General features: G+C 43.3%; 1 protein-coding gene across 1 annotated transcript; it reads right to left on the bottom strand.

Moving 5' to 3' along the window:
- Positions 1 to 196: 196 nt before the first annotated feature.
- On the bottom strand, positions 197 to 24,343 carry smad10a (SMAD family member 10a; the record flags this gene model as incomplete). The annotated part of the gene is made up of 13 exons (XM_079232133.1): positions 24,220 to 24,343; positions 20,069 to 20,144; positions 15,094 to 15,337; positions 12,847 to 13,021; positions 12,674 to 12,697; positions 11,135 to 11,341; positions 5,522 to 5,782; positions 4,174 to 4,257; positions 3,672 to 3,725; positions 3,221 to 3,404; positions 1,584 to 1,752; positions 1,250 to 1,388; positions 197 to 408 (listed from the first exon to the last, which is right to left on the bottom strand). The coding sequence occupies exons 1-13, from the start codon at positions 24,221 to 24,223 to the stop codon at positions 197 to 199; spliced, it is 1,833 nt and encodes a 610-aa protein (XP_079088259.1). The 5' UTR covers positions 24,224 to 24,343.
- Between the last annotated feature and the right edge of the window lie 1,053 nt (positions 24,344 to 25,396).

The raw sequence follows: 25,396 nt of genomic DNA, 5'->3' as shown, positions 1-25,396 counted from the left end.
CAGAATCTTTACCTTCAGAGCTCCAACTCCCTTGTGTTTGACTTTAGATTGTAGAGTAAAGCATTGGAAAAACCATCAACACCTGGTTCCCATTGATTTGCTTTGTGTATCAATTAGATAGCATATTTGGCAACATGTGTGTCTGTGTGTGCACATTCATAGAATCCAGATTGGAATTTGAACTTGGTCATGGTCCTCAGTTAGCAGGCCCTGGGTCAGCCAACGGCATGGTGTGCAACACCTCATCCAGGAGCTGCAGCGCGCGGTGCAGGTGGACCTCCACCCAGCAGGGCGTGTGTTTGATGCTCTGCCGCGGGTAGTCGGGCCCCCAGCCCTTCACGAAGCTGAGCCGCAGGATGCACAGGCGCCTCAGGTCGTCCACGCCGATCCCCGCCGCTGCAGACAGACCTGGGGAGCGAGAGGGAAATGACAAAGGATCCCTGATTGGTGCTCACTACCAGTCCCTGTTCAATCACACTGGGATCCATTGACAACAGTTGATGTTGTATTCATTGGAGGCCTATTTCTTTACTGGTACTATCAGGTCCTGCTGTGCCTTTGGCAGATGATCCCCGGCTGCTGCTGGTAAAGCTGCAGGTGATCACACATTGTGACCAGAGCTTCAGACTATCAGGTCTTTTTAGTCAATGAATCAAACTGGAACTGTGGAAGTGAGGGGGACACGGCCACTATGCAGCAGCACGTGTTACATAGAAGCCATACGCCTCTTTTCCTACTGGACACTAACACTAACATCTGGCTCTTGCCTACAGGGGGAAAGGTGATAATGCAGGACAAATGACAGGTATTTAGTGGGCTTAAATACCAACATCTTACTATTACATATTATTATATAATTATTTCCTAATAATGTGAATAAATGAAATTTCAGTAATCAGTCTCTCTTCATGGCTGCTTCTTAAACCTAACTCGGTCCACAGGATTGTATAATAATAATCCTGCTATAAAAACTTTATTTATATCGCACCTTTAAAAACAAAGTTCCCAAGGTGCTCTACATAGAAGCAAAGGAGACGTAACTTAGATATCAGTAAACACAAAGGACCATAGGCAATGAATGCTACAATAATCAAAACAGACAAATACATAAAATATACTAATATATATTAAATGAATGTATAATAAATTCCACCTTGACCCTCGAACACTCCACCGTACATTCTGCATTTCAAATGGCCTCTCGACATGTACTGTTCAACGTCAAACCATTAGTGTTAGCAGCACTTACTGACTGCTGGAGCGATGCCTCCCACGCTGCCCGGCCCGGGGATGTTTCCGGCCACGGCGGCGGCCTGCGCAGCGGCTGCAGCCTGAGCCGTCGCTGCCTGCTGCTGCATCTGCCTGTGGCACTGCCGCAGGTCGAACACCTGGCCAACACACCATCCGTCTCAATAAGGTCTCAAACGGTTCACTCGCTCATTGCAAATGGATGTACAACTTATTCATGAGGGTCATGCTACGTAGAAGCTCAAAGATACACACTGGTGTTCTCAAATCAACAAAAATAGTTGGACTGTTTAAAAATAGAGGCTCAGATTTCTTTGTGTGAGCTGCATTCAGACCTTGATGTAGGCTCCGGGGTAGATCTTGTGCACGGCATCTCCTGGAGCTCGGCCCGCCTCCCTGTCCAGGTAATAGCTCTGCACAAACACAGCATGGTCGCTCATACAGCGCATCCACACGTCGCCCTCACCGCGACACTCCAGCTGCACGCCTTTACCGATGTGCAACCTGCAACACAGGAGACGTGGAACCGCCCTTTATTTATTGCAAAAATAAACAGAAGACCATTATTAGACTTGTCAGTTGTGTCTTTTGCTGGAAGATGAGTGTCAAGGCAGACTGGAAATGGGCATAGAGAGAGAGGAGTGTGACATGCAACAACGACCCCACAGCTGGAATATAACTGTGGACGTAGCAGATCTGGGATCAGCGACCCGCCGCTCTGTGAGGAGAGAAGCTGCAGCACAAGATAACTCTGCTCTTTGCACCATGTGGGACACGACAGAGAAGGTCTGTGGCCCAGATGAGCACAGGGATTTTCAGATGTGCTCCTCAGGAGGTGACGAAGAGGAGGAGAGTGGTCAACTTCGTACCCTGTTGTTGCTCATCACGGTCAAATTAATGTTTTTTACATTTGCGGTGACTTTACACAGAAGCTATTTCCTTCTACGATCTACTTGACCAAAGAAACAGTGAGCATTCAGAGAGGCTCCCACCACTGCTTTCATGGGAACTACCGAGTGCAATTACATGAAGGCCCGAAGCTCTGCAGTTCTGTGACAATGACAAACAAGACACGGCGTTTGGAGAGAGATGAGGGAGGCAGTGGGAGGAGAGTGACCAATATGGCCTTGAACATTACACAATTCCATACAGAACAACTACTCATGTGTTTTAAATAGTCAAGATCAGGCTCCACTATGTTATTAGTATTTTACTAACAAGCACTATTTGCATCTCGCCAAGCATCCGATGAGGCTACTTATATTTCCCAACGGCATTTTGGCCGGACAACTACAACGGATACCGGCAAAGAGCCGACATATGCAACGTAAACCCCGTCAATCATCCTGCTACATAATTGGTTTGCCAACAACAATTAGCCGTACTAACCCAGTTAGAATTGAAACACAGATTCTCAAAGCTCTGGTAGTGTTACTGTCCCAAATGCCAGAAGGGAGATGTGAAAAGGGCTTTGTGTACTCTGCCCTCTCATCCTGGAACATGTTGCAGAATGACTGCTTTTACATCTAGAATGGAAGAAATAAAGGCAGGTTCCCAAAAATGTAAATGTTTCTTAAATTGACTCTGTTACGTCATTGTCTCTTAGCTTTTAGTTTCTTTAACTTGTCTTGTTCTGTGTTTCCTTCTGTAGTGTATGTTTCTTAAGCTGCTGCCTGTCTTGGCCAGGTCTCCCTCCAAAAAGAGATTTTTAATCTCAATGGAACTCTCCTGGTTAAATAAAGGTTTAAATTACAGTGCTTCATGTATTGGGCTTGTCCCTGTATTCACAGGCGGGACACACAACATTCCAACAGAGGAGAGGTGCATCGTGTGAAGTCATCATCGTGCGCCTCACACACTGACGACAGAGAGAAGAATACCAGCGAGCGAGTCGGTAAATGAATGAATGAACTCGAGGATGAAAGCGTTCTACGGGGTTTCATATCAAGGGGGATCTTCTGAAGAGACGCACCTGGCTCTCTCGCTGGCGTCCGTGCGGTGGACGTTACTCAGCTGTCCGAGGCAGAAGCGGTCGCCTCCTGACGGGTCGACGTAACCGTCCACGGTCACGATCGGGCAGCTGGAGGGCACCTTGAACATCTCGCCCACCTGAACGTCCATTTCAAAGTAGGAGATAGAGCACCAGAACTCTGGTCCTGCAACGAGAACAGAGCGGTGGATCACAGCTCCTGCCACCTTGTGCCTGAAGCAGACACCTGTTGGATGTCTCCTGCATCATCAATACAAACAGGGGCAAACCTGTGTCAGATTGTAAATAAGAATGACAGATATGATGAACAAGATAGGAGCCCTGTGCAGCACCACATGCATCATAACAACAGTAGGAAATAGTTCAATGCCAGTCTAAAAACGTGTGTGAAGTCAGCAATAACAGTTAAGATCCAAGTGACATCATCTCTGACCTGGATGGTTGGACACAGACGGAGGGAAAGAGGCGGAGCCATGATGCTGGGACCCTGAGAGCAGAGAGGAGTAAGAGGAGATAAGATGAGATACTACATCTGTCTGTGCATCAGTCTGAAGCAGAACAAACACAAAGCTGGACCCAACTCTCACTTTCCCAAGCTGAACCTGAACCCATCACTTAATAGAGTGGCTGTGAAACTGAGTGAGTTCAGACGTTGGTAACTCCTCATGGTACTGTGTGGGCAGTGTTACTGGAACTCAATAACTTAGGGCAATAATATAGCAGAATATAAGAAGTATAGCAAGTTGAAGCTCTGTTTCAGCATGTTGACACTGCTCAAAATAATATCTACCACCAAATCACCCTGGAGGACAGATAAAGTATAGAATGTATTTCTACATTTACATGATATAAGTTATTTATCAGAAAGATCAAATGCATCACAGAAGCTCCTCAACACCAGGAGCAGTGTCAGTGGACGTTGAAGCATATCTTACAATGGTGGTTTGGATGATGACCGCGCCCGTTCTGCTGGGGTCCTAAGGGCGTGTAGGAGGCCGTGCTGCTGCCTGTCCACACTGCTGCGTTACAGGAAGTAAAGAAGGACACAATGACATCATTCAGCTACTTCAGCTTAAACATGCATTTCCTTGTGCAACAGTCCAGCTCTGCAGTAAACACTGCTGTCATGAAGATCCACCATAACAGTAGATCAGTTTCCACTGTGTTGATTCTACTTACATGTTATCTATCATGTTCATGATGAATGTGTTTGTATCATCTTATGATGATCTGAGATGAGGAAGGGTTGGAGGGTGAACGTGAGGTGATTGCTACAGTTATATCTGATTGACAATGGGTGGATATTTGGGCTGATCATAATTCATAATATAATACACTCACAGATTCATAATAAATAATATGATGAAAATTAAGTTAATTGTTCGGGTCATATAAGTGTATTATTCTTATATGTTTTAAATAGCCATATTTCAGCCTACGCAGCTTACACAACAACAAAACAAAAACACAAACGCTATGATGCAACTTCCAGCAGCAGAATGAGACGTTAAGATATTCACATTTAATTCAATATTGAATGTGAGCAGCTTCTTGTCAAGATCAGGCTCCACTATATTACTGAATATTAAGTTCATTGTTACGGTCATATACCGTGTATTCTTCTTTCTACACCTTTTTGGACTTGTAATATTTATTTATGCATTCATTTATAATATTCATGAGAATGTTTTTGTATAAGGAGTTTGCTGTTATAGTTATTTGTTACATGTTCAACATAAATAAATTACATTATCCTGCATTATTAGGCAATGAGAGATGTTTGTAAGTTTATTGTACAAAAAGCTAAATAGGGGATTAAAAGAAGAAGTATTTCTATTGTAGGAGTTCAGTTATGGAACAACATACATACATGGAGGTAAGAACTGTCAAAAGGATTATTTATAAAACAATGTTTGAGGGTTACAAGTGTGAATGAAATGCATGTATATGGAAGATGTATGTGTATATATATATATATATATATGTATGTATATATTTATTTAATTTTTTCTTTATTTCAAATTAATTATCAGATTTAATTGATAATAATAATTTAGGATAGGAATATATAAGCATGTTTTGCTTCTACCTATACCTTTTCAGGCTTTCTGTTTTGTATATTATATATTGTATTGCATTGCAATGATTGACTGAATAAAACACACAAACAACAAACAATTGCTTACGTTTCCCATCCCCTGGAAAGCAAAACCAGATATTGGTATTAAAGAATATCCCTGTGCATATGTCAGTGTGCATGTGTGTGAGCGTGAGCCCACTCACTGTGGAAGGCCGCCTGGCTCTGGGAGTGTTTGCTGCTGCTGTAGCCGTTCTGCCCGTGCGGGTGGGGAGGAGGTAGGGCCGGCTGCTGTGGGTGGGCGGCCTGTGAGGGTTGGGTCTGCTGAGCCTGCTGCTGAGGAGGGGGTTGGGTCGGGGTCGGAGGTCGCGGGGCCGAGGTCATGACTTGAGCCTGTGGAGACGCGGTCTGCAGACGGCCGTCACCGAGGCCGCCCTGCAGCGGGAGCATGGAGCCGGAGCCCGACACTGAGGATGCAGAGGGAGAGGCAGGCCTTTAGTGTCATCCTCTCTCTCGCGTTTCTCTTGCTCAAGTCAATTCATTCAAACTCCGCTTTATTGGCATGAATGTTCAGGTTAGATTATTGCAAAACACTGAATTACATATTATTGAATAACAGGGTTTATACACATCTTGACCAATGGGTTTCATGACTTTTCCATGACTTTAAACCAAATGTCCATAACCAAACATTTAGTGAAGTCTGGGTGTAAACAGTAAAAAGTGAGTAAATGTAGTATTTAAACTAACAATGAGAACACAAAGCATACAGTAAACCTTAAATGACACAAATGAATGAGACAATAGTTTGATTAAAAGAATAAACATTTATATAGATGCCTGTATGTATGCCTGCTTATATTTTGAGCGTCTTTCTTTTAAAAGCATATTAATTATTTCAAACTCAGCGTAAATGAACGACATGAACACATGAATATAACACATTTACATGACTTTTACTAAACTTTTGGGGGTTTCATTTTTTTCAAGGACTTTTCCAGACCTGGAAATAACCATTTTAAAACTCCATGACTTTTCCAGGTTTTCCCTGACCGTAAGAACCCTGAATAACTACGTTTTACACAAGAAAACTAAACAGATAACAAGAGAACAAACACACTTTAAACACACACACACACACACACACACACACACACAGTGTTACAGATGGAATCAATTGGAAGCATTTACTACAGGGCTTGTATCGTCTCTTACAGTATGATAATAGTCAACATAGTTTGGAGTTAAAATAGCACATTGTTTCTGCCCACATCGCTACTGCTGTTTCTGAGGAAACTCAGAATATATATAATGTATGTTCTCAAAGAATGTTTCCCTTAAATCCTTATAGTTCTTACAGTGCAGTAAGAAGTGAGGCTGTGTCTCCGCCTCCCTTTTGACAGCCTGGGTGGTCTGTTCTGCGTCTGTTCTGTGTCTGTTCTGTGTCTGTTCTGCCTTATGGAACGAAAGGTTCTCCGTTTGTGGTGAAAGAGAATTCTCATTCGTGTTGGGATTTGGTGGTTTCAATCCAATCGTTGATTCTTTTCTTCTGCTGAGAGGACTCCACTGGGCCAGATGGTGTGGTGTCTGTCCTGAAGCCACACTGTGTGGGCGGAGCTTCAGACTCTTATCTGTGTTCCACTGCAGAGGTGCTGGCCTTGGGACCGGCAGGAGTGGGGGTCGCTTGATAGGAGGTGTTAATAAAATGTGATGGCTCGCTATAGAATTTGAACTTTCGGAGGGTATTGGCCAATGTCTGCCCTGCATGCACTGACTGTGTGTCTGTGAACTGCAGGGCTTCAGGTGTGTTTACCATGTGAGGAGGTCCTGGACCCACACTGCCCTACCAGACCCATGTATACACTGCCAGTCTAAAGTTTGGGGTCACCTGGTATGTCCATGTTTGTTCTTTCCTTTAATGATGACTATTTTAGAGACAAAACCAGTATAGTTCAATCACTTTTGGCCCCAAAATAATGAGAAGAATTTAGGGCTGCAACAACGAATCAATAAAATCGATAAAAATCGATTATCAAAAGTGTTGGCAATGAATTTCATTATCGATTCGTTGTGTCGCGCGATTATTACGTCGGGCAATTAGTCGCGGAGAAGAAGAAAAAGAACGGAGCAGAGCAACTGGCCGGCCAGCGTTTCTGAGATTGGAGTGAGACACGAGAAAAGCTGAGGTTGTGATCTTCTCAAAAATAGAAGATCTTTGACAAGTCGAGTCTTGGCCAATCAGCGTCTTCATGTTCCTCAAACTTGTTTTTAATGGAAGCTAGTCAGCTTGCTATCGCGTTAGCTAACGTGTTTGGGTTGTGTATTGTCGTTAAAGTTCCGTTATGTTCCGTTACAGTTCAGTCTTGCTTGTAAAAAACCGTAACGTGATGCAACATGCCGTCACCCCCCGGTCTGGTTCAGTTCACGCTGTCACTCGTTAACGTTAAACCGGCTCACCGGAGGATCTGGCTGCAGGTTTTTTTTTTATTATTTTTTACTCAAAGTAGAATGAAGCAAATCACGTATTTGGGCTTAGCCAACAACGTGACGTCGTGGTCATAAGAGACCCAGAATGAAAGAGTTTAAGGAAGAGGACGCTCTATATGGAGCAGTACAGCTTCCCTCTGTCCCAGTATTTCATACATATTGATAACGCAGGGCATGCTAAATGCAGCCTCTGGAGGGATCAATTACAGTAAAAAGGGCTCACATTTGGCAGATGTAAAGCATAGATGTGTATGTTTTTAGTGTTAGTCCATTTTATTGTTTTAATTAACAGCTCAGGGATGTTCAAGGAGCAACCTGTTTGTGCACTTTCTGAAGATGTTTTGCACTGTCACTTCTGTTTTTGAATAAAGGGTTGGAAATGAACGCTTTTTTGATAAAAACATTTTTTTATCCGATTCATCGAAAAAATAATCAACAGATTAAGCGATTATTAAAATAATCGTTAGTTGCAGCCCTAGAAGAATTACAAAAAAAGTCCCATGACAGATACATGACAGACACATGACAGACACATGACAGACACATGATAGATACATGACAGACACATGACAGACACATGACAGACAAATGACAGACACATAACAGATACATGACAGACATATGATAGATACATGACAGACACATGACAGACACATGACAGATACATGACAGACACATGACAGACACATAACAGATACATGACAGACATATGACAGATACATGACAGACACATGACAGACATATGACAGATACATGACAGACACATGACAGACACATGACAGATACATGACAGACATATGACAGACACATGACAGACACATGACAGACACATGACAGACACATAACAGATACATGACAGACACATGACAGACACATGACAGACACATAACAGATACATGACAGACACATGACAGACACATGACAGACACATAACAGACACATGACAGATACATGACAGACACATGACAGAAACATGACAGAAACATGACAGACACAGAGCAGTGGCTGAGAGCGGATTGAGCTTTTGTGGCGGATGACCACAGACCTTTGGATGTATATGCTTATATATATATAAACACAAAGGCCTTTTTTAACTCTACAAACTTGAGTAGATTATATTTGTACTTGTTGATGTGTGTTAATAAGGGTGAAGGTGTGGTCTGATGTGTGATGGTTACGCCCCCTGGTTTAACTCCGCCCTCTTGCTGTCTACTTGTTTCAGGTCTGGTGCACCTGGAGCAGCGTCACCTGAGAGACATCAGGTGACGCTGGAGTGGGCTGGAGATATAGACGCCCAGATCCAGGCACCCAGCGCTCTCCCTCTCTTCCTCTCTGACTTCAGGCTAACATTGGTATAATTTTGGGGGAAGCTGCCATTTATGTTGTCATTCCTGTTTCTCCTGTTTTGTGGCTAGACAGGGAGGTCAGTATTGTTTCTCCTTTTGCAACAATAGGCAAGAAATACTTTGTGTTCTAGCTAGTGTGGTTTTTGGTTTGTTTTGGCCTTTGAGACCCTGAGGCCTTCTGCTTCCATTTTAGTCGATTTGCCTTTTTGTTAAACGATAAGCTGAGCAGCCTAAATATCTCACCCGCCTCATTGTTTCCCTTCCTTGTTGCTATTTCCCTATAAATGTGTGTTAGGCCTGTGTACCCCTGGGCAGGCCGTAACAGTGATCAGGGGTAACTCTCATGGACTCTTATGCAGGTCCTGTGCTCCTGGAGGAGGTCGGCTACACGGGCTGATGACGCTGCAGAGCCCCAGTGACTCAGTCCCTCTGTCAGTCTGAGGGTCAAAGCCGGCGCCACTTATGAAGATGGGTGTAACAACACCATTATTCCAACACGTGAGAAAATAACCCACACTATACTAGTCACATTCAGTGATTTAGTTGTAATGGGTCTCAGTTAGTGACATGCAGTCACACATTGTGCTCAGTACATATGTCCCTCTCCTCTTAAAGGGTTCCCACTCTTTCCTCCAGATCCGTTTCCAGGACCCATCCAGGACCTATTCAGTGATGCTCGAGCTGGTATGAAAGACAGACTTCACCACTAGTATGTTCCTCTCTGAAGAAGTCTGCTTTAAAAGATGTGCAGTCTATGGCTATAACTAATCTATGAACTCATCTCTACATGTTTAGAAATTGTGTCAGATTGATTATAGAAGGATGCAAACACACCTGCAGACGTAGGCAACACAAACTAGCAAGTGTCAACTTAAGCAACCGAACGAATATTCATATATATGTAATGTCATCTCACCATTTGAACGTCATTTTGAGCCTGAACATGACTGAGCCCTTTCAGATGGAAATATTATCTGTTTTGGAGCTCTGATAGATAACCTCCATTAAAAAAACAAGAAAATGGGATGATGTTAAAATAATTTCACAAGACTTCCTCTCATTTCCCATGTGTTTCCAATGATGGGAATTGGTCAACTGTTTCCCTCTAATAGAATCTTTTGTTGTGGACTGTCATCTCGCTCAGTTTAGGATCAACAAAGCAAGTATCCCCTCTGGTGGTATTATACCCGTTTGTCAATGATTAAGAGGAGGTGCCTCTGTCTCCAGCTCACTGACCACAGACTCTGTGCTCTGTTGGGAGCCTGGACTTCTCCTGCGGCCCTTTCTCTAGTGGACGGTGGTCACTGAGTCTGTCTCTGCTTTGTATGTCTGAAAGAAGACTCAGCTGGTAGAGGAACTGTTTTTGGTTCAGTTCTTGAGTTTGTGGTGCCTGAAATCTCAGTGTCTTGGGGGCTCAATTTGTTTTTCATGTTAAATATCAGCAGGTAGACCCCTATTCTGCCCTGCATCATTGGTTAATAATTCTCTTTAGATGCATAATATGGACCTACAGAGTTTTGTATGAAGGGCCTCTTCGGGAATTCTAATCGGTATGTCTATTTTGCAAAAATGTCTTTGAATTGCGTGAAAAAAAACAAATTAAGTCTTTTTATTTCTCACTTTAACCCCAGGATACTGTGCCTGTCTGCTGGCTGGCTACCTGAGGCTGGTGCTGCTTGCACATGGAAACCATGGAGGCAAACAATGAAGCCCTGTCTTCTTAAGGAAAGCCTCCTTCCTCGTAGCTTATGACAAACTGCCCAAAACGCACCAACAAGATGCAGCAGCAAAACGTCCTGTTCTCAGGCGACCTCGAGGAACACCAAGGAGGAACAGTCATGGCTGCTGGTGACGGAGGTGGAGGAGTGCTTCAAGCCCTCCTCTAGTGGACTGATAATACCGCCTGCCCCAAATAATGTCCATAGAATGAACCAGAGTGAGTTAGTTAACCATTCAGTACTGAATACAACAGTAATCCCGGCTGACCTTTGGGTGAGACGGGCAGGTTGGTGTATCTGGTGACCGGCGGGGGTCCGTGGGGCTCAGACAGCTGCGGGGGATGCAGGGGCTGGTAGTGGTCTGGAGGAGGAAGCTTCATGGCCGCTTGGTGGTCCGACAGAGGCATGCCAGGCGGGAGGTCCATCTGTATGCAGTCGTGGATGTACTCCTCTTTGATCAGGCTGCCTGGTGCTGCTGCAGGAGGCAGGAGGGATGTCAGTGTGGGACACAGAGCTGATGGTGGACTGTACGAGGCCACGGGGACTCTGAATATCTGAATATCTATAGAAAGATGATTAAATCAACACCCAATTTGTTCAAGCCGCTAAATTCTACTCAAAACATTACAGAAAAGCAAACAGCTTGGGGTTTAAATGCCCTAATCAATTACAATACTTCATGAAATGGATTCTCTCAAAAGCTCACGTTCCGTAGAAATTAAACGCAACAATCTCTCCATCAAAGATTTATCATTTCTCTGAGCGACAATAAAAAATACATAACTGCTACAAGTCATTGCCTGTAAGTCCTAAAAAGACTTGGAACAAGCCAGACTGTAATCAACCAAGGCAGCTTCTCCTTTAACTCATGGGGAAAGGATTCACTCTCAACACCTGCTAGTTTGATTTTGCTCAAGAATATTTTTAGCAATATCTACAACTCAAAAACACAAGCAGACAAAAACAAACTATCACACATAATATCTTGCTCTTTAACCAAAGACTCTATCTAAATAGTCCTCTTCACAGACTGGGCAAAAGATATAGCAATATTGATTTGCAATAACATCTTCTCCATGGCCAGCAACAGATTACACTTTTGGAACAAACAAAAAAACTCCTCTTAGGAGTCACTCACCACCTCTGGCATTGCAAACAATGTTGCTCAACTGGAAATAGAGACCCGACTTAACGACATAAATCGTTGGCAGAACACCTCTGAATGGAAGTCACTGCATTTCACAAACACACAGCTCAACTTCGTGAAACTGGGCTCTCCTTCAGAAGTTTTCTTCTTCTATCCTTTATGTCTGGAGTGGCAACACTTTAATTGTAAATGCACAAATTGAAATTAAAATAATAGAAAGGTAGTAAAAACAACGATGTTATTCACATTCAGCTTAGACTTGACTCCAATGCTTATTCACATAACTTGTATGTAACAAGGTGCCAGAGTGAAGCTTTAGCATTTAGCAGCTGCTCCTCGTTCTCCATGGTTGGAGACTGGACGGTCCAAACTATATTAGTAGACGTAGTCAAACTTGCTGCTTGCTTTTTTGACCATGGTCAAGAGCATGTTGTATTTATACATGTTTTCATTCATAAATCTGGTGTGATAGCTCTTAATAGCAATGACAGCATCTGAGAACAAAAGAGCCCTAACTGTGACAAATACTATGACTGCATTCAAACAGTCGGATTCAGACAAGTCTTGTCTTAACTACAGGGAGGTCAACATGTCCCACAGTTTGATCAAATGGGAAACAAGAAACCTTAAATCATGATGGTGCAGTAGAAAGGAACTCACCTGTATTTTGAAGGCTGAGGCCGACTGTGAGAGAAGAAAAGAAGAAAGAAAAAGATGAGATGAAGACTTGACTAAGCACATCGTACAGGAAAGGAAGCATTAGCAGCAAAGATTACACAACGTTGTTTATCTATCAGTGATTGAAATGAAACTGAAGTATGAAGCTGACCCACCGATGCCTGGCGACACCACCCTCTCATAGTGGTAGGGGTTGACACATACGTTGTCGTACTTCAGGTCGAAGGCGTATTGGCAGAACTTGACATGCTTCAGTTCATTTTTGTGGAGGTCCGGCCAGCGCCACAGCCGAGCATAAATGACGTGAGGAAAACCTTTCCTCCCGGCCACCTGAGGAGAGAGCACAGCGTCACTATAGCCTCTGGATCTAAGTATTCTGTACAGCTCCTGCATCCTAGACCATGAGTGTTCTCAGCTCAGATTGGATCATTAAATGTTATATATATATATATATATATATATATATATATATATATATATATATATATATATATATATATATATATATATATATATGTAGGTTACAATAGGTTTGCCAAAGAGTTGAAGAGTAGCTTACCCTATAGTCGGCACAGTTACTTCATAAAAGAGATAAACCGAGAACAACGGCGTTTTCATTGCACAACCAGCATATTTCATGGACGAGTTTCCAGATTCATACAACGTAATTAATGGTAGTTATGGTTTGTTTAAGTTACATTTAGCTTGTCATCTAAGGGCTGGTGTAACAGTATAGATATGCACTGATTATAGTCAGCCACTCACTTCCAAAAACCTTCTGCTGCACATCTTCTTTATAACCTACGAGGTTACATTGAGGGAAGTGTAACTGGAGGTACGGTGACAGTCACTAATGCTAACTTCTAACTAGCATTGTTGTCATTTGGCAATGAAACCAGTGACAACACATTTGTTAAAGTTGGCTGTTGATAGTTGTTGGCTTTGTTTAAATATGCCAATTTTTTTAATTATTATTGTTTGTCTACATAAAAATGTTATCAATATACCGTTGAATATGTTTCTGTGTCTCCGCTCTGCCTGCTGTCTGAATGGCAGAAAGTTTGCTCACCAACATGTAATCATAGCGTGTTTACAGTCAGCCAGACAGGATCCCAGGATTCAATATGCATCTGAGTGTTTGGCCTCTACACTAGAACTGTCTGGTGTCAACCCTGAAAATGTCAACTGGACTTTCTACTTTTGTTGGTTTCCTTTGATGTGACATATAGAGACAACATCCTGTCAGGCCATATCATTCTTGAGCTGCAGTCTAATGGCAAGCGGACCATCTCTCAATGTCTCTTCTAATCTGAAAATGTATTTGGTTAGAAATAGTTCTATATAGATGAGTTGGTTGTTTTGTTAAGGTCACACCAAGGCTGTTCATAGTTTTTGAGTCCCATTTTAGCAGGAAAGTAAATTCAAAGATCAAAATCAGCATTGTATTCACATTTATTTTGTGCACATTTTTATTCTTCTGTAGTGAGGTCATCACTAATGGCCTTCCTAAGACTCTAATTTCTTCGGTATTGTTTCTCTTAATACTTCTGTTTATTTCCATTTGAATTCGTTCAGTTATTGCAGTGTTCTTCAATATGCTTACAGTCATGTTTACCCTGTGTATATGGATTGCATTACGATCTGAAACAACAGCCACCCAAATAGTACAGTCTGTTAACTTGTGCACTTATTCATCTCCATCCTTACTCAGCCTGAGCTGCTGCACACCTTCCGTCTAGCCAAGTCCTCTGATCCTTCCTCAGTGTCCAACTATCATACAACTCTCAACCTTTCCTCAGCCTTCAGCACCTTTCTCCTCACCTCATGCCGCCTCTCCCTGTGCTCATATCTACTTTCTTCATCTCTCTGACTATCCTTTTCTTTGCCAACCTCTTCCTCTGAATACTTTCCTACACTTCCTCACTCCATCATCAAGTCTTGTGTCTTCCTTCCTCTGTCCAGATAACACACCAAGTACTTTCCTGTCTGCCTCACCACTTCTGCAGTAATTGCAACTCTTCCCTGCCTCACAGCGCCAGTCTTATTCCCTGGGTTTGAAAATGAAAATATATTCAAAATATATGAAACATGCAAAATGTAACAGGGTCAGACTGAATTCATGTAAAAAAGACACTTCAGATCAAAAAACTGACAGCTGTTTCAATTCACTGTGCATTGATCATGAAGATTAAATACAATTTCAATGGAAAACTGACAATCCAACAATCCCAAAAGAAACGTGAGATAAATTCCTCACTGTAAAATCTGAAAGGAAGGGATCTATTCAATATTCAAGAGATGTCAAGAGAAATCCTTGTGCAACTGCACAGCGTTGATAAGAAAGGGAACCTAGAAGTAGTGCAAGTGTAACAGTGGAAGTTGACTGTTAGAGGCGCACTGACCTGCAGCCGCCCGTCCAGCGTCCTCTGGATGGTGACACACTTGCTGGGATGGACCCCATTGGTGGTGATGGCGGTGATGAGCGAGTCCAGCTCGTCCTTCTTCTCCTTCAGCTTCTTCACCAGGCTCTCGATGGCCCGCTTAGCGAAGCCCTCGTTCTCTCCGCCCTGCCGGTGACACATGAGGCTGTGGACGATGCTGAGGCAGGCGTCATTGCTGCTCGGAGGGTTCACTGACATGATGCTGCTGCCACAAGACACAGGAGGAGGGCTTGTTATGTTCAGCAAAGAGGTCAAATTAATCCCTGCTTATCTGCCCCGGCTCCCTGTAAAATCAAGACAAAGATTGTATATCCACCTTTACATCTACAAAGCCCTAATTGGTCAGGCAGGGTCATATCTTAAGGTGCTCATAGTACCATATTACCCCACTAGAGAGCTCATAGTACCATATTACCCCACTAGAGAGCTCATAGTACCATATTACCCCACTAGAGAGCTTATAGTACCATATTACCCCACTAGAGAGCTCATAGTACCATATTACCCCACTAGAGAGCTCATAGTACCATATTACCCCACTAGAGAGCTCATAGTACCATATTACCCAACTAGAGAGCTCATAGTACCATATTACCCAACTAGAGAGCTCATAGTACCATATTACCCCACTAGAGAACTCATAGTACCATATTACCCCACTAGAGAGCTCATAGTACCATATTACCCCACTAGAGAGATTACAGTACCATATTACCCCACTAGAGAGCTCATAGTACCATATTACCTCACCAGAGAGCTTATAGTATTTATTTAAAAAGCATGTTAAAGACAACATATTTAAAACCGTTAGCTTAGTATTGCATTGGCCAAATGTAATAAATAACTATGAAATTGATGCCCTTTCATCCTCATCAATTATTGTTATAATTAAAATACATTACATATTTTAATGCTTCTATTAAGGTTTTTCAAACCTGACACTGTAGTCATATTTCAGGATGCAGTCACACAAAAGAACATATGATTTGATATTATTGTGGTTATATAATTGTAATTTATGGTGATGTTAGATTGCTGCTCATTCCCCCGATAATACGGGAGTATGCAGTTTTTGAAAGGCGTAATGTAATTCAAAAGAATACAATAATATTATAATACTAATAATATTAGGATAGCCTTAACTTTATCTGCAACTGTGAAGAAATACTGTGAAGAAAATATTACATTAAAATGAATAGACATGCAAACCAAAAAGAAACTGCGTGGCATTGAAATGTTGATTTAGAATTTGATTGAACAATGTCAACTTCATGAATGAAGCTTCTAAATAAATGAGAAAGTCCTTGCTGGATGTCATCACTTTCACTTTTCACCCTTTTTCATGAAAATATTCTACTTATTGACAGATCAGATGTCCCTGTCTTCCTCCACCCGTTACCTTCTTCTTCATCAGCTCTCTTATTCTTCTTTCACAAAAAACTTGAATCTCAAACCATTTCTTTTATTCAAGCTGAGCGCCAGTCTGTATCTCAGGGAACACAACACACACACACACACCTCGGTTACTCTGTTCATCACGTCACCCCTGTGGAAACACTTTGAGATGTTCCCTTTCTGCCCTCCACCTCAGACACCATCGCATCAATTTCTTCAATATTAGTTTGTGTTGTGGCATGTCGCTCTCTTTGACAACACATTTCCCGCCTTCTCCAAGATAACCCTCTAGACAAATGTATGTGCTCATATAGAGAAGTGTGGGCGTGCCAGTATGCTGACTGCAGGCCTGCGTCTGTCAATTTAGAATGATTCTGATTCCTTAACATAGGACCGGCCGTGCCAGCTCCGTCCCTCCATCTGGCACCGATCACCTCGAAGCCCTGTGTTACAGAGATGGGAGCTGCTTCCCTCCTAAAGATCTCGCTGGCATCAAGAAAACATTCTATTTCTAAATACTGGCTTCAGACAAACTGTCCCACATCTCGCCTCATTGTCAATGTTGTTGCGGATGATGACGGCGATGACAGAAAGATGAAGAATATTAAAATGTGATGATGAGGATGAGGGTATCCTAAAACTTCTAGCAACAGTTCGTCTGACTCCAGCTGAGTGACAAACTCTCAATGTAGGACAACAGCTGGATTAAGTACCATTCACACCACCTAAACCAGATGATTGAATCATGACTCTTCTACTGGTTAAGGACCCTGATTCTTCTTTCAAACCACTGTGAATTTATGGAGACCAGAAAATAAACTACTACTTTGCCATTCAAATATACATGAATCAACGCCATGTTTACGAACTCCCTGAAACAATATTTAGCGACAGACTGGAGTTTTATGACCCAGTTTATGACCCCTACCCTGCATTCCTGTGGTTGTGGCACACACACACACACACACACACACACACACACACACACACACACACACACACACACACAGTGAATGAAAGACGCTGTGCCTACATGTTAGTAATAGAATCTGTGATTAGGTTGGTTTTCTATTTTGGTCCATTTCAAATTAAATAACTTAAATACTCAAACTAATAAATACAAAACAGGCCTATCCTGTTATCCTAAACGCATGGTAGGATCCTGCCATGTCGGTAACAACCCAAGTAATCCATACATGCAAAGAAAGCCAAACATAAAGTCAGAGATTAAGTTATGTGTAATAAAATGGAATGACACAGGGAAACAGTATTGAAATGTATTTAATACTACTTTCAAAAGCCTTTGTTGGTTCAAGACGCCTCCTCTATGGAGAAGCTAGTCTCGTGTGATTTTGGCTCATTCTTCAACACAAACAGTCTTAAAATCTTGAAGCGTCTGTGGGAACTCTGATCTTTAGTTCTGTGCATAGATCTTCTCTTGGATCCAGTCAGCTGATCGTCTGGGCCGTTCAAGCAACTTTATTTTCTTTCTCTGGAACCAGTGAGAGTTTCCTTGTGTTTGGAATCATTATCTCGTTTCATCTTCATCAGCCTGGTAGATGGCAGCAGATTTTTTATCAAGAATGTCTTGGTACTTTTAACCAATGGAGTCTTGGTGGTGAGTGTGCACACAGGCCACGTGTTGATGCATTACTTTTTGTTTTCTTTGAAACAACTGGACCTGATAATCGCAGGTCTCTCTGAAGCTCTCCACTAGTGGTGCTTGGCTCTTGGACAACTCTTCTGATCATTATTTTCACTGTCTGAAATCTAGCGAGGAGCCCCTGGTCGGGGCCGGTTTATGGTGAAACGATGCTCTCTCCACTTCTGGATTATGGCTCCAACAATGCTCACTGGAACATTCAGAGGGACGACTGTGGCTAAGTGGTTAGCATGCCCGTCTTTCAATCACAGTGTTGGTGGTTCGCGCCCCGGCTCTGCCAGTCCTCGTCGTTGTGTCTCTGAGCAAGACCCATAACCCCTAATTGCTGCCCGTTGTTGTGTCTGCGGTGCATAGAGCAAACATGTAAGTCGCTTTGGATAAAAGCGTCAGCTAAATGAAATGGAAAGAGTTTAGAAATCCTCCTATAACCAATACTATCAGTATGTCGTAACAAAGGCTTTTCCGTCAGTGTGTCATTCCATTTAATTACACAACTTAAGTTCTGACCTTATGTTTGGTTTTCTTTGCATGTATGGATTACGTGGGTTGTTACTGACATCTGGTGAAAACTTCATGCCAATAGCACCTTTAGAAATATATTTACTGAGAAAAATGGTGACGTGTTCAATACTTATTTTACCCGCTTATATTTCAGAAGATCAACAGTTTGATCCCCGGCTCCTCCAGTCTGCATGTTGAAGTGTCCATGAGTGAAGGTGCATTGGTTTAGATCCTGATGGGCAGGTGGCACCTTGTAGTTCAGCCTCTGCCATCAGTGTATGAATGTGTGAGCATTGACATGTATGTCCTCATTCACACACACACACACACACACACACACACACACACACACACACACACACACACACACACACACACACACACACACACACATTCATACACTGATGACAAAGGCTGAAATACAAGGTGCTAACCGGCCTATCAGGGATTTCCCCAAGGACGCTCTGCCATGTGATCACAGCCCTCTCCCTCCTGAGCCAGACAGCTACAAAACACAACAGATTCCAGAAACTCACATATTTACCGAGGGAAATCCCCAAATGTGAGAAAAGTGACGTCACAGAGTCTGATTGACTTGACATTTGAGGCACACATTTTGAGTTTTGAGTTTTGGGAAAAACACATTCCTGACAGCTCCTCTTAAACCGTAGGTCTGACGGCCACATCAACACACACTTTCACATTATCTCACAGACAAACACATGAATTGCACCTTTACCGTTTTAATCTCATTATTACATGACTCGTTGGCAGTGTTGTCATTGTTACACTCCAGCCAATAAAGCATATTGAGTGGAATTGATGGTAATTGGGGATGTATCATGTTTCTTCTGGGGCAGGGAGGAAACAAGCTACTGTACCTGTATGTTAAAGAATCTCCCTAAAGAACGTCTATATTTGCATATACTAGGCAGCCTTGGCCAGGAACCAGGACAGCAGAATGCTCAGAAAATAGGAAATATGGACCTGTAATCTACAATTTTCTGAAGAAGATCCTGGCATGGGTGAGACTGGACTCTATCTGCCAACATCATATCATTTCTGCTGCTTCCTGTGTCTTGGTGAATATTTACAGTGTCAGTGGAATGACGGGTCGACCAGCTCACAGCACAATCAGTTATATCATAGAGTAATTCTCTAATACATATAGTTATTTCACAGCTTTAAACTACAGACGAAACACCCATGTTCCCTCCATGTTGGGAACAGGCTTGTGGAGCCAGGACGGCTCCAGTAGATTCATCCATTCAGACCAAAGCTCAGCGTGTAACAGGCATCGCTAGTAGCAGCCTTGCTAGTCATGTTGGTCCTTTAATGGTATTACTTGCTGTCATAGTGGTTTGCTGTCCTCCTTACCTGGTATTAAGTTGGTCTGCCAATGAGTGACCAGAAAGTTCACTGGCATCATGGTGGCCCAGCTCTGAATCAGACCCTGTTAGTAGAGTGAGGAGACCGGCAATTAGTGGATGTCAGTTAGGTGTGAAAATCCAACAGTGATTAAAGATTAAAGAAAATTATCAGTGGTATTAAATCCTTTACTCAATTAAACGTTGTCATACCACATTAAAACGAGAACAGCCTTATTATATTAGTCCCCGGTTCGAATAAAGCTCCAAAAACACTTGACTTGACAAAGTTATGAATGTATTTGTTGTACATTAGTCTCCACATCCAAACGGAGACGTTAAAGCTTAATGACATCGCTCAGGCTTTTCTCAGACATACAGACTATATATAATACTATAACACTGTACTTTATGTGTGAAATTAAAACGTTATCCCTTTAAGTAAACGCACATTTATATTATCCGCAATATCTACTTAACCCATCAAAAGTAATGGTACTTGCTACGCTAAATGGCCCTTAAACAGCCATTATGGCTAACTGCATGGGGATGTACATACTGCTCTAATCACCCTGCATATTCATCCGTGACATGTGTGTTTACCTGATGCTCACTGGTTACACTGTCTTTGAAGGAAACCCGAGCAAACTAAACACAATGGGGAATTATCCCGTGGATTATTTAGAGGCCGATGGCAAGTCAGTTCACTTTGAAGAGGTGCTAAGTCAAATGAAGAGGAGACACTAAGGCATTGTTCAGACTGCCAGCTCAAATCCATTTTTGGGACTGTCCAGATTGATGTGAGTAAGTCTGGACCACAAAAGTACACATGAAATGCGATTGCCTCCAATCACAACCAGGCAACATTTGGAGGTGGTTTGGAATGCAATTCCAATCAGATGTCTACAGTTCTCAGTCTCAGTCTCAGTCCAGGCCCTCAAATCAGATTTCAAAGTGTCAAATCCAGAAAGAAGAAAGTGCCGGGATCCATGCTGCTACGGGCAGAGTGCTGGAGGACAACATGTAAGAACACTGAAACACATAGCTTGCTGGCATGTTGTCGGGGAGGGCTTCAGTACATGTTTTAAGGATATCTCACGACATGGAACAGGAAAACAAAAACAATCAAATGTCAACTAAGTGAAAGGAAATTAAAGATGGCAATAAAAAAGGCCGGCAGGTTGTATCAGCATCATCAACACAGTTTTTGATTTACTGGACGACACACAGCGGTCAACAGGCCGCCTATCGGCACCACTCCCCCTTAGCGGACGCAGCTCTGGCTTCATGACTGCAGCATGGAGCATCACAACGTGCAGCTCCCTCTGCTCCGGAGTTTGTTGTGGTGCAATGGAGGAGTGTGATTACAGCGCGATTGTTCGGAGGGCGAAATGATTCACCTTTACTTCTCGTGTTTCAGCGTTGGAAGGTCGCGTCACCAGCGTAGCTACGTAGTTACTGATGTTCCCACGGGATCCATGCAGACAGCTGGCTGAGTTCAGGACACACGGAGCCCATCTAATGACTTGATAATAACAGTACCGACCGTCTGTTTTAAAGGTCGGGTTTGAGAAACAAGCCGGAATTGCCTTCAATCTGACCAGAACCTGAGAACGGAGGCAGAAAGGCGTCATGTGTTAGGGAACCCCGGACAGCGAGCCCAAGAAAGTTATCCAACATGAGCCTGGCTTTACTGATTTGATCCTCAGTGTGTGATGTAGGAGCTAAATACACAACCACCCCTCCACTGTCCAGGTACTGACACACACACACACACACACACACACACACACACACACACACACACACACACACACACACACACACACACGGTTCATAGTTTTCTGCTATCTTCTTGATTTAATGACTTGCACCCTTTCCTTTATGATCTCACTATCACTTTTCATAATGTGACTCAGACGTGTTTTCATAACCGTGCTAACAGCACAAATCACATGGACTCTGATCTATTAATTCTGATTTGGGCCACAAGCATTGTCCTGTGATCCTAAATCAGATACAGGTCTGATTTATTTGCAATGTGACCTCGGTCTGAACAGTTATAACAGAATTCATGTGACTTTTACGTTACGTGGTCTCACAGAAATACGAGACATGACCACGACCACTTGACATTACTGCTGAAACTTAATTGTGACACAGTACAGAAGCTGTGTCATGTTAGGCTGGAGCCACAAACCCACTTAGTTAGGTTGAGGGCAAAAGGCACCAACTCAACAACACATGAACACCTCCTGGTTGAACGCAACTTCACCAAGAGCGCCGGGCTTTGACGAGTTTCATTTTAATTTCAACATTTTTCTACAAGCAACCTCCATAAGAATGAACAGGGTGCCGGCTCCAATGCTGCATCCAGTTCTCTTTGTGAATCCAAGGTTGAAAGTCCTGTGTTTGTTTGTTCACCTCCCCTTCTGCCCACTGTCAGTCGCCGTTTTCACTGTTCATACTACGTCACTAGCTCTGGCCGGTGCATATTCACGTGAATGTGTTTCATTTCGCCACGAAAAAGGATCCTAATTGACTACGTGCCACCACCACGTAACACCCTGTCAACACAGGCCGCGCAGGCTGTGGCTCACGGGGAGAGAGGTCGTCCTGCAACCACAAGGTTCACGGGTCCATCCCTGGTCTCCCCATAGTTCACATGTGGAAGCGTCCTTGAGCAAGACACTGAACCACCAGTTGCTTCAAGAACCCTCACGGCAGCACACTGCTCCTTAGGATGGGTTCAATGCAGAGACCATTTCATGTGCATATGCATTCATCACAATTCCACGCTGGTGGAGTCACTGTGAATACAGACTTGAAGGCAGCTGCATTGGAGGAACCGGGTTAGACGTCTCAGCAAAGCGTGAGGGGGCATTGTGACCTGCACAGGCCGTGTGTTTACACTGACTGCTTTGCTGTTGTCTTTTACGCACGCGGGTCATTTCAGGACTGTGACCAGTTCACGCTGGAATCTGATATTGGCCACATTTTAAAAAAATCATGTGAACAGCCAAAACAAAAGATTCCCACAAACACATCCAGCTTGCAGGTGAATGTAGTCCTAGACCTCCATGATAGTTAACACAACATCTCTCAGAACCTGTGAAGGGAATTTCTTTTCTGATATTCTAAAGACTAAAAGATGTATCTAACTCATAATAATTCCAAAAATGAATTGAATAATAAGAACGATTGTGTCACTGGGAATACTTAAGTCGCATACTTCAAAACCTGTGCAGTAGACTAAAGTATGTGAACATGTACTTGCCACATACATGTCACATGCATGTACCTCATTTAAACATTACAAGCTTTGTCTACGTTGTTTCCACATTGTAACATTTACATATATATGTATATATATATGTTACAGTTATAATACAGTTATAACATATATATGTATATGTTACAGGTATAATACAGTTATAACATATGTATATTATATGTTATAACTGTAACATATATATTTATATGTTACAGTTGGGTTATAGTGATATACGGTTTTATTGTAGCTCAATATAATTGATACTTCAAAAAGCCACACACACACACACACACACGCACGCACACACACACACACACACACACACACACACACACACACACACACACACACACACACACACAGTGTATGGTGCGGGCCCTAGCCTCTAAGCCAGTCGGGTAACCGGAGGGCCCCACGCTTCAAATGAAACTTCCAACAATGGACTCCTCCGGAGATGCGGTCGCGTGACTCTCTTCACCTGAGCAGGTGTCCGAGGCCATGCATTCACGTCACCGATGACAGGCGGACCCGAACCCGTCCTCAGCATGGCCAGACCCCGCTAATGTGACCAGTGCACACACACACACACACACACACACACACACACACACACACACACACACACACACACACCATATATCTGGACGAGGACTCGTCTGTCTGGCGGCTTGAAGTTGAAACCAGACGTGTGTGTAGATGGAGGTTATGAGCGGTATCATCGGGAGACCCGGGGCAGCAGAACCGAGCAGCACTGCATGTGCAGCGGATAAAAAGCAGGTTACAGTCAGCGACCCTTTAGCTAATGTCCCGACTTCCCGTCGTGTTGCCTGGCTGCAGCCCTGGAGAGCCGGAGGAAGACGAGGTGGACATTAATAGTTTGTACTTACACATCAGCCAGAGTTGAGAGAAGAAGTTGGACAAAAAGATCGCTGATGTAGTCAAGATAGCTGTACGTGTTGTGTGTGTTGCCCCGCGCTGCTCTCTGTGTTCATACTCCTTTGTAGCAGCCCGTCTCTGCGTCTCGAACCCCGGTAACGTCGCGAGCTACGGGTGCTACGGGTCCTCGTACGGCTGCGCGGTGCTAGCTTGATGTTAGCTTGGTGTTTCTCGGTTGTTTTATCCTTTTATCAGCCCCACTGTCTACTCGTGCATCCTGTCTGTTCCCCTCGCGCACGCCACAATAACAATAGAGGGGAGACGTCGTGCGCGTCAGTGTCTCGACGGGCCGCAGCCAATGGGCGGGCAGCTCTCACGGGGAACCCGCTGTGGACCAATGGCGGCGCGGCTCTCACAGCAGGGCCGCGAGCCAGGGTCTGTCTGGTTCGTCGAGATTGACAGGTCCGCGAGACTGTTTTTTTAAGGTGGCGCCGCTGAGATTAGCCCCCACCCCCACCCCAACACACACACACACACACACACACGCACACACACACACGCACACACACACACACACACGCACACACACATGCACACACACACGAACTGCAACTGTTACTTGAGCACTCAATAATGGGCAGTTAACCTACTCAAGAACACTACGCTATATTCTGTGACCTTCCATATTCAGGTGATAATGGAGCAAATGTATGAGTTCAGTCTTTCAAAATGTACACATGTATGACCAACAATGCGTTTAGCATGACCACTTCCTCAGGTTTAGTAATAGCTCAGTAATAGCACAGACTGTGATTCAGAGTGAATGTTTATTTCTGATAATAAAAATGAATAAACACCTTTAATTAAACAAATCTTCCAAATTCCGCCATGAAGCCATGTCAGGTCAGGTCATGCTTCCTTTCCTCTTGATCTCTTTCTATTGAATGGTGGCCTTTGGTCTAGCACTTATCCTCCAGGACAGCATTGCTTGTCAAGAAATTATCAATGTGTTATGAATTCTGCCCAATACCTTCATGTTGTGGGATACAATGAACATTTCAGCTTTTGCCTTATTTTCAAAAGCTCGTTGACAAACGAGTAATGTAAGAAACAGTTTAGCACAATAATGAAACAGCCAATAACATCACACAAAACCCCAAAAAGCACAAGCAGTTTGCCACACTTTTC

Source organism: Taurulus bubalis, assembly GCF_910589615.1.
Source record: "Taurulus bubalis genome assembly, chromosome: 16".
NCBI classification, from domain to species: domain Eukaryota; kingdom Metazoa; phylum Chordata; class Actinopteri; order Perciformes; family Cottidae; genus Taurulus; species Taurulus bubalis.
The sequence above is the reverse complement of the archived record's forward strand: the minus strand, read 5'-3'. Positions and strand labels throughout refer to the sequence as shown.